The sequence below is a fragment of the Octodon degus genome, unplaced genomic scaffold (assembly GCF_000260255.1).
Source record: "Octodon degus isolate 3935 unplaced genomic scaffold, OctDeg1.0 scaffold00048, whole genome shotgun sequence".
NCBI classification, from domain to species: Eukaryota; Metazoa; Chordata; class Mammalia; order Rodentia; family Octodontidae; genus Octodon; species Octodon degus.
In genome coordinates, this window is record NW_004524624.1 from 5071561 (window position 1) to 5081688 (window position 10128).

Below are 10128 nucleotides of genomic sequence, written 5' to 3' on the forward strand. Positions count from 1 at the left end.
TATACATACATTATAGCACTCAGGGGTAGAGCCCTTGCCCCTAGGTTCCATCCCAGCATGGGAAGCAAGTTGGGAGTATGATGGAGATGAGAATTATTTATGGCAAAGTTAGGGTTTATTTTAGTGGGATGTGCTCCCTCAGATAGGAATTGCACTTAGCTGTGTCCTCAGTTACCCCTCTCTGGGCATTAGGGCACTGTCCAGCCTGGGGCCTGAACTGCAGGCTGAGAAACCAGGAGCAAACGATCTCTGATAGAATACACTGGGAGGCCAGACTGGGAAAGTGATGGCAACTACCTACTGTGCAGGTGGGCAAGACAGCCAGGTGTTTTCTGACAGACAGATCTGAGTTTGTGTGTGTGTGTGTGTGTGTGTGTGTGTGTGTGTGTGTTACTGGGGATTGAACTCAAGGCCTTGCGCTTGCCAGGCAAGCACTTATCCTACTGAGCTATCTTCCTGGCCCCAGATCTGGTTTAAATTCTATTTTTTTATATCAACTGCATTGGGTCACTCATGCTATCTCTCCAAGTCAGATTTCTTTAAAGCAGGATAACAACAAAAAAAATCTGTTATAAAGGTTGCATGAGAAAATGTATGTGAAACCCTCCCTGCAGGGCTCGAGCTGGGCATGGTGGTACATGCCTATAATCTCAGAACTCAGAAGGCTGAGGCACAAGGATTGTTGTGAGTTGGAGACCAACCTGGGCTACGTAAGTGAGTTCAAGACCAGTCCACACTACAGAGACTCATGAGTGACACCCTCCTTCAAACCAAAAAATAAAAAAAAAAGTAAAAATTTTAAAAAGGAGCTTGATTCATGACAAGCTCTACCAACTGTGTCTCTAAATAAGGAATACAGTTTCCTTCCCTGGTCCCATCAGAATCATGTGGTGTGTGATTGACTTCTTCAGTCAGGATCCTAAAGACTCTTACAAACATGCGTGGAGATCCTGGCCTTGCTGCAGAGTAGTGTGGTAAACTTTGAGGGGGGTCTCCAGTTTTAGGAAGCAGATGACCCTCTGTGGGTGCCTAATCAACCTGTGTTCCACCCAGCATTATGGGCTGGGCCCTGTCCTGGGGGAAAGGATTGTGACCCCAAGAGACTAGAAGAGGATAAGGAACTATGTTGGGGTCTACCCTGGCTTGGAAGAATCAAGGGCAGGACAAAGCCAAGGGCTAAGCCTTTGTGTAAGGCCCTTGTGTGTGAGTGCTGATGCTACAACGCAAAGCCTCGTGTATGCTAAGCACATGCCGTACCACTAAGCTATATCCCCAGCTGCAACCTTGGGGTTCTGGAACCTTGACTTTCCTACCTGGGGTTGTATGGCCTTGACTGAATCCACTGGGGGTGTGGCAGGCTTTAAAGTACCTGGGGAATACAAAAGTAGCAGTTGGGGCAAAGGGAAATGACTGTGAAACGAGGCTGGAGGAGGAATAAGGCAAGGCAGCATTCCCTGGGGCTTTCTTGCAGGGCAAGGCAGAAGTGGGACACTCCAACCTAGATAACAGCCCAGAGGCCCAGCATCTGGGGCCTCTTCCCAGGATGTGCCTATCCTGCCTGGGCTTAGGGTCTGAGCAGAGGAACAGGAAGGAGATGAGGAGGGAAGACAGAGGGAAGAACAGAAGGAATGGACCTCCGGCAGCCCTGGGCTCCCACCAGCTGAGCCATTCCCAGCTGTGTGACACTGAGCCACACACGTATCCTGAGCCTCCCTTGCCTTCTCCATGGCAGGGAACCCATAATGTTGTCTGCCTTTCCCTAGTGGCTAGTTGGCAGAATCTTGGAAGAGTGAGTTGGGATTTAAGCGCCTGTAGGGACACCCCAAATTAAGGAGATGCTTCTGGGAACTGAAGGAAGTGATTAAGTTCACAGAGGACTATCAGGCTCTCAGAGTCCTTTCCCCGGGGAGAAACCCACAGGATGTGGGCCTGCAATAGTTTCCCCTCCAGAGGAAAGGAGTTTAGGGCCTTTGTTCTTGTGTAAGCAGTTGATGACGCTGCACTAGCAGCCCCATCTGGTGGCTAAAAGGAGAATTTATCACCATAAACGGTGTGGCAGCACACAAGTCTGTAATTTCAGTGCTAGGGAGGCTAAGGCAGAAGGATTGCTATGAGTTGGCGGCCAGCCTGGGCCACATAGTGAATTCAAGTGACCTACACAGGGAGATCCTGCCTAAAAAATATGTTTATCTTCAGAGTAATACCCACCCACTACCCCTGGAGTGGCATGTGAGCCTGATGGGCAGAATGGTAAGTGTACATACATATGGCGGGATGTCAAATTGATATCTTGGGAGAGGCTGAAAGATGAGCATTGATGGAGTCCAGCAGTATTCATACCTCAATTATGAGCTAAGATAAGCCACCCTACCTCTGTGAAGGTGTTTTCTCCTCTGTAAAGTAGGGAGTGGAGAAGTCCTGCTTCCTAGGTCATAAGTCCTCAAAAGATACGTATTTAAACCAGCTAAGTATGGTTGACAATCCACAATGTGACTCCCACAAAGGTAATTGTTGGACAGTGCCAGGCCTAAAGAACATTCAGAAGTGACTGAATCACCAAAAGTGTGTCTGTTTTGACTTTCTCCACTTGGGATGCCTAAGACTCGTTCTTTTCTTGGTGACATGGGGTCCCTGGAGACCAGGTAGGCAAAGTTGGGTCCCGAGTGGTAAAAGCTGGAAGCAGTAAGAAGTTGGGAGGGAGTATAGTATAGGGAGACTTTGGAATCAAAGGAAAAACCTGTGCAGTCTTTGGTGCTGGAGGAGTCACCAATGCACATCACAAGAGCATGGGGACATGAAAGGAGTTCCCACGGACAAACGTCCCCGAGGGAGGGTGAGAACAGGGAACTCATCCTCCCACCTAGCTTCCAAGCTGCTAGTAAGGAAAAGATTTCCTCACAGAGTGAGGACATGAAACCAGAGCTTTAACAAGTGGCAACGGGAACAGTAGAGAAGAGCCAGAGGGCAGCCCAGCCAGGTGAATGTGGGAACTTACTGCACGTAGATGAATTTCAGTTCCTGCTTTCGTAAAAGGGGTTCCTTGTGTCCATCTCACTAACATGGCACATGGTGCAAGTGGAAACCTGCGTACTGCTGCAGCAGGTGGACAGTGGGCAATTCAGAGACAGTGAGGAGCAAGAGAAGCTTTTCCTTTTGTGTGTGAAAATCAGTGTGCGATCTCTCTCTTCCTCTCTCTTCTCTCTTTTGTTCTGCAGATGCGATCAGGTGCACACAGGGTAGTATGGCCGTACACTAGATTTTGCTCTATAGAAGAGAGGCTGTGGTGATTGAGGGAGCTCTCACAGTGCCCAAAGAGCTCATGAGAAGATAGCTGAAGTGTTAGAGAGGTCACAGAGCCAGCATAAAAGCTATCCACATGGGCTTTTTGTGTCAAGCTACCTTGAATCCTCAGAAAGGCTGAAGTTGAGCTGTGAGCCACTCTGGATGCAAAGGAATATGGCAGGGCAAGTTGACTGTTTTCTGTTCATGCTGGGATAAAGCTCCAATAACTTCAGCAGCAAGTAGAGAGAACGAGGGGGAAGGGCTTAGGCTGGAACTGTGGACTTTGGAATTTCTCAATGGAATTAGTTCTTATATTAATAGTTAAGAAGAAGAAAATGTGGTGCATTATGTCTTGAAGCATTTTTCCTTTTTATGGCTGAGTAAGAAGTATGCTTCTATTTCCTTGTTACCCTGGCATAATGGCTGGCCTGTGAGTGTCCAATGAATCTGAACAGTTCTTCAGGAGAATAGGAGCAACAGAAACAGCACAGAAAGATGAGGAACTCACACTTGTCCAGTCTAGGAGAAGGTATCCCAGTATCAGCACAACTAGCTGCTGTGTTTCAAGGTTGCCACGCAGTAGCTCATGGGTCTTGCTCCTGAGCTGGGTTCCTATTCATCTAACTTCCCAAGTGTCCTTCGTAGCATTTTCTTCTCACCTTCTCTCCCACATTTGCTGGGCCCCCAAACATGGCAGATCTGAGTCACTAACCCCATTGACATCCTCAGGGCCTGACACAGCAGACAGGCTCTGGCAAGTTTCCTAACCTTTCTGAACCTCTATCTACTGGTAAAATCAGAGAGCTGACTACATCAGTGGTTCTCAAATTTGAGCATGAACAAACCCAGAGGGTTTGTTGATGCATTATTTAGTAGTTCTAGGGAAGGATGTATATCTAACTTGCATCTCCAATACCTTTCCAGATACTATTGATGTTGGTGCTCCATAGGCCATACTTTGAGAACTATTGGGCTAGGTCAATTACACACCAACTCTAATTGATTGGTAATGTCTACCTAATGCAATGTGTGAGGTTGAGAAGGATTAGCAATGTCTGTCATGGGCATGTATCACAGGGAAAGTAACATGTATTTGCTCTCTCCTGACTAAATGATCTCCAAGGACTATTTAGAGCATTGTGGAACCATAAAATTAAAAGGCCAGGCTTCGGACTCACCTCCATGGGATCTGGGCGGCACCAGATCCGGATGAGACTATGGTTCCTCAGGGACTCATCCCCTGTGGCAATGCTGGTGATCACAGACTTGTCTAGCTGTGAATAAGATGAGAGTGGGAGAGTGAGGGCGATGTTCCTTATTACTTCCAGCCTCAACCCCATGCCAGGCCCTGTCCCCACCTGAATGATGAGCTTTGTGAAGGGCTCCGTGATGATTTTGAGAAGGTCAGGGGCATCACGGCCACCTCGGATATTGAAGGAGGCAACCACAAGTTCGGTGATGTGATGCAGGTACCCAGTGGCAGCCTCCAGGGGCAGTAGGACCAGAACGGATAGCCAGTTAAAGCAGTCGTGTACCGTGGCCCCCGCGAAGGCCCTGGGCAGGGAGGCCACGTTGCAGGGTAGGCTGGAGCCAGGGGGCGCTCATCCTGGAGGATCCTAGCATGTGGGGCTGCCCTGCCTCGATGAGCAAAAGCCCTACCCTCCTACCCTCTCCTTACCTCCTGAAGTCAGTTCTGTCCCCTGCCTGCATCAGGGCCACGATGGTATTGGTGACAGAGGTGCCAATGTTGGAGCCCATAATGATGGGGATGGCAGATCTCACTTCCAGCACTGGTAGAAGAGGTGATTTCTTTAGGTTTTTTTTTTTTTTAGACAGTGTCTCACTCTGAAGTTCAGGCTATGGATCCTAGCCTGCCCTTGACCCTGAAGCCATCCTCCTGCCTCAGCCTCCTGAGTGCTGAGATTATGGGAATGTGCCACCACATCTGGCGAGGTGATTTTTTTTTTTTACCTAACTAGATGAGGGCCACTTGGCTCCAGTCACATAACATCTGCTAATCCCATGGTCCATGTGGCTAGGGTGAGTGTGTGCATGTGTGTGCATGTGCTGCAAGGTCTCATGTCTCATACAAACACATATTTATGCTTGTGTGTGTATGCATGCACACAAGTATACTGATTGGCTTTTTGTGTCAACTTTACTAGCCTATAGTGTTCAGTTATTCTAGCAAGCACAAGTCTGAGTGTTTCTGTGAAGTTATTTCATAGATGTGATTTCTCCTTTTTGTTGGCTTTAAAGATGATTATGCTTAATGAAATAGGTGGCCCTCATTCAATGGGAAGAAAGGCCTTAAAAAGAAAACCAAGGCTTCCCTGAGGAAGAAATTTCACCTATGGATTTCAGCATTGGTTCTGTGTGTGAGTGCATGCATGTGCGCGTGTGCGCGCGCGGGCGCGCGCGCGCGCGTGTGTGTGTGTGTGTGTGTGTGTGTGTGTGAGAGAGAGAGAGAGAGACCAGGAATTGAACTTCCACTTCCCAAGCAGGCACTTATGCCACTGAGTTATCTCCCCAGCCCTCAGCATTGGCTTTGCCCAGGAATTCCTGCCTGTTCTTCCAGATGGCCTGCTCTGCAAATTTCAGACTCAACTAGCCCGTGCCACAATTGTGCAAAGAAATTTTTTGCAATAAATCATAGTATAGACTCAGCTCTGCTTTAGAGGGCAGATGTTAGAGCCCTGCCCTTTGCCCTCAGCCCTCTCCCCCTTTCAGTCCTGCCCCTCATCCTACACCCTTTCCATGCTCCCCAGAACCATCCAGCACTCCAGGCTTTTGGCCTGGCCTACTCACAGCCAGAGGAGACCATGCTGACAATGATGGATGTTGAGGTGCTAGAGCTCTGCACCAGCACAGTTACCAGGATCCCCACCACCAGCCCTGCCACTGGGTTGGACAGGATGGCATTATCCTTGAAGATGTCTCCAGCCACCTTCCCTGGGGAACACAAGCCAGTGTCATCTGAGATCCTCCTAAAACCTCTCCCTGGCCTCCTCCAACTAGGCCCTACCTCCGGCCAGTTGAAAGGCTGAGCTGAGCACATCCAGGGAGCAGACAAAGAGGTAGAGGAAAGCCAGCATCAGTGGTACCTTGAGAAATGTGGTGCAAGCCTGGCATATCTTCTGGACCAGTTTGGGCTCTGGAGGCAAGCCAGACATGAGCATAGCAGGCAGGAGACTGGGGCCATGACTGCCCTTTCCCCTGCTGCCCCCTGACCCAGGCAACCTGGCTTATGTTCCTCCTCCAACACCACCTTGGCAGGTAGTGGGTCATGGAGCTCCAAGACCTCTCCATAGGGGCATCCATGCTCTGTGAGGGCCACTGGGCTCAGGCTGGGGAAAGCATAGGCGGTTGTCCCTGGGATCCTGTGCAGGACTGCGAAGGAGGTTGGTTAGGGGTTTCCAGAGGCCCCAGGGGCCCAGAGAGAAGGAAAGGCAAGCAGAAGAGTGGGGAACTCACCAGGGATGTGGGCAACCATGGACAAGCACGGTCCAGGGTGTGGGAACAGCACTCACCCTGTGGGCTGGGCACATAGGCAAAGGCTGCCCCATGCATCACATGTCTTCCACGGACTGGAAGTGGGGAGACGGCAGGGCTCCCCAGCCTTTCTCCATAGGACATCATATTGGACACTGGCAGTGAAGCCTGCATGTCAGGGATTGCAGCAACGCTGAATGACAATTGCTGTGTCATAGACCCTCCTGCCACACACATGCAGATGGCCGTGCACAAATACGCATCCCACCCCTCTTCTCAGATACACTCAGAGATGCACACTCAGGTGCTCAGACCCAATTTCACATTCGTGTGTGTGTGTGTGTGTGTGTGTGTGTGTTATTGGAGCTCAATCAAACCCAGGGCTTTTCATATGGTAGGCAAGTGCTCCACTACTGATCTACATCCATATCTCTGCAAGTATTTCTTGCACATCTACTTTATCCCAGGCTCTGGGCTTGATGATGGGCTACCATAGTAATTAAAGACAGATATAGCCCATTGCCCCAAGGAAGTTCAAGGTCTAGTGGAGAGACAGATATAAGTGAAATAATCTCTCAATGAGTGGGAAATGACAGTAATGGGGTTATGATAGATAAAGCTAGCACTAGAGTGTTCCATGATAAGGCATGGGCTCTTGGAGAAGGAAACTATGAAGCTGAGATGAACATGGTAAGTGGTTGGAGAAGAAGAGGGGCGTGTTTGCAAAAGTCTTGTGGCCGGAGAGAGCCCAGATGCTCAGAAACTGAAATTGCCATGTATGCAGCTGGAGGCGGGCAGGGAACGAGTGAAATTAGAATGCACAGGCTACAGGTGTAGGCCAGGTAAGCCATGCACAAGGTTTCTCCACCCTGAGAGTAGCGAAGAGTCATGGGCACCTGCCGGCTGAGGACATACTTGGAGAAGGCTCCCCTGAGCTGAATCCCCCTCACGATGCCCTTCTTTCCTCCATCTACCTCTTCAAATGGGCGATAGACAAACACTGGGAATCTTTTCCATGAATGAGGCCCAGATCAGGACTGGCCTTCCTTAGGTGCTCCCTGTACTGTCCCAGGAGCTCTTGGTTCTTGGGGTGGGGGGGGTGTCCCCAACCTGCTCCAACCTGCTTCAGTGTCTCCCCACATTGTCCCAGAAGTCTGTGGTTACTGGGGTAGAGAAGTATGAATTCCAAATCCCACAAAAGCAGCCCTTTCTGGTCTGGAGGAGTGAATCAGGCTGGCCTGTGATTAGTATGTTAGAGGGAGCAGGAAGGGGAAGCACAGACAGAGACAAGGAGTGGGGTGATGGGCTGGCAAGCTTGGGATGTGGGGCCCTGGTCTCACCTTGAGGGTCTATGTTTCAGCTTCTGTATAGCAGCTCAGGGAAGACTCCAGGGGTCTAAGGGGTAGCTGAGACCTTCTCTTTATACCTTCGGGTCAAGGGCAAAGTCCCTAGAACTCCAGCTAGCCTTCTTATGTTCCCCAATTAATTTCATCCTGAGATTCCTCTGAGTTAATTGCTAATCTTCAGCTCTGCAGGGGAGTCTGTGGTCAGACTCTACCCTCCCCAACTTAGATGGTCAACCAGAACCATGATCCTGCCAGGGCAGGGCACATCCCTGCCCCCAGGCACAGAATCTTGCTTCCCTTTCATGGTACTGTGAAGCTTGAGTTAGGGCCCAGATTCAGAGTAATGAGGAGACTTGAATTGGAATAGAAGGTCTTATCAGATTAAATAATGGTGGATTCCATTTAAGACCTAGTTTAGACCTCCAAAATTGTGTGGATTTATATAGCCACTATTTCCAAAAGCAATTTTTTTTTTTTTTTTTATGTGGGGCTGGTTCAGCCCTAGTGACAATGAAACTTTAGAGCTGACCAGATCTTCTATCACAGTTCCTGGGAGCAACAAAGAAAATGGCTCTATTTTATCCCTGAAGATTTGAGTTTCGGCTCCTCTGTTCATTTTAAGACTACCCCTCCCCAAGTGCCTGTCTCTTTATTTTGGCTGGTGACGGATTCTGTGTGTTCCCCTGGATAATGACTCCCACCCTGTCTGTGTACTTGGGCTCTGGACATGGCTTCCCTAGACTTCTTCTTGGTCCAGAAGCTTGTTGGTTGGGGTTATCACACTGTGAGGAAAGGTACAGAGGAGAAACCATTTGGCAGGAAGCTGCCCCTGCGCAGGCTATGTCAGAGGGGCCCTTGGCAGCAGCAACTGGCTCTGTCTGTCTGAGCACATGAGGCTCCTCACCCTACCCTGAGTGAGCCTCCTTTGTGTTCCTGATCTCTACAAGCAGTGTGTGGTCCATCAGTGGGAGCCGTACACCAGGCAGACATCCTGGAGGTTTATTTTGTTCCACCCACTCATCTCCAACTCTTCCTCCATTTTCCTAATTTTATCTCTCCTTTCACCACCCAACATCTCTGTGATACCTTCCTGGACCGAGCCACCCTGGGCTGAGTCTTTGCCTCTGTGGAATTGCAGTGACCTCCCAAGTGTCCTGCCCTGAAATTCGTTCTCCATAGAAAGCAGCCAGTGATCTCTTTAAAATCCAAAGTTAATCATGTCACCCCTTTCTTTCTTTAAAAACATGTTAACTACTTGAATGAAGACCAGCATGCTTAGGGCTGGCCAAGTACCTTAGTGGATTAAAGCTCCTGCAAGCAGGCTCAGGGGCTGGGGGTTCAATCTTCTGGCCTGCCACGCCAGCCCCACCCCTGGGGCACATTGAGACAGTGATTGAGACTGGGTGTGGTGGCACACACCTGTAATCCCAGCTCTTGGGAGGCTGTGAACAGGCAGATCACTATGAGTCCGATCTAGTCGTGAGACCCTGTACAAAAAACCAAAACAAAACAAAACAAAAAAAGGCATCAAGAACAGCACTGGCACAGCCTGGAAGGACCAGTGCAATTTAGCTTCCTTCCCACCCCTCTGGCCTCAGACTGCCTGGGAAGTCACACCCCAGCGAGAGTGTGTGTAATGAAGAGAGATTGGGCCCACGGCTGAGCCCAGAAGTGCACCTACATTTTACAGAGGGTAAAGCAGACAATCAAGCAAAGATGACCAAGAGAAATGTCCAGGGATGAAGAGAAAAACCAGGAAGAAATGCAGGTGCCCTGTAACCCTGGGTTGACCAAGTTTTGAAAGAGACACGCTGATCAGCTGGGTCAAATGCCGCTGAGATGTCAAGTGATCTGAAGGAGGTAGAGACAGCTGCTGCTGGTTGGGGCGGGATGGGTGGTGGTGAGACACAGTGGTAACAGCACAGCCAGCATGAATGTGAGAGGCTGACATAGATTGGATTTCACAGTGCCGGTGAAAATAATTTCTATGGCAGAATAGAGAGAGAGA

The 10128-nt window shown here is 49.5% G+C and overlaps 1 protein-coding gene across 2 annotated transcripts in view; it reads right to left on the minus strand.

The window, feature by feature from the left end:
• Slc34a1 (solute carrier family 34 member 1) overlaps positions 1-8201 on the minus strand; it is a 14484-nt gene extending 6283 nt beyond the window's left edge. The window contains exons 1-8 of one of the 2 annotated variants that reach the window (XM_023716448.1): positions 8115-8201; positions 6813-6942; positions 6523-6672; positions 6308-6436; positions 6091-6234; positions 4961-5072; positions 4641-4836; positions 4461-4556 (exon numbers count right to left, since the gene is read on the minus strand). In XM_023716448.1, the coding sequence (XP_023572216.1) occupies positions 4461-4556; positions 4641-4836; positions 4961-5072; positions 6091-6234; positions 6308-6436; positions 6523-6672; positions 6813-6921 (936 nt within the window). In that variant the 5' untranslated portion in view covers positions 6922-6942; positions 8115-8201. Of the gene's footprint in view, positions 1-4460; positions 4557-4640; positions 4837-4960; positions 5073-6090; positions 6235-6307; positions 6437-6522; positions 6673-6812; positions 6968-8114 lie in introns of both variants that reach the window. The other variant, XM_023716447.1, reaches the window with a different exon arrangement.
• Between the last annotated feature and the right edge of the window lie 1927 nt (positions 8202-10128).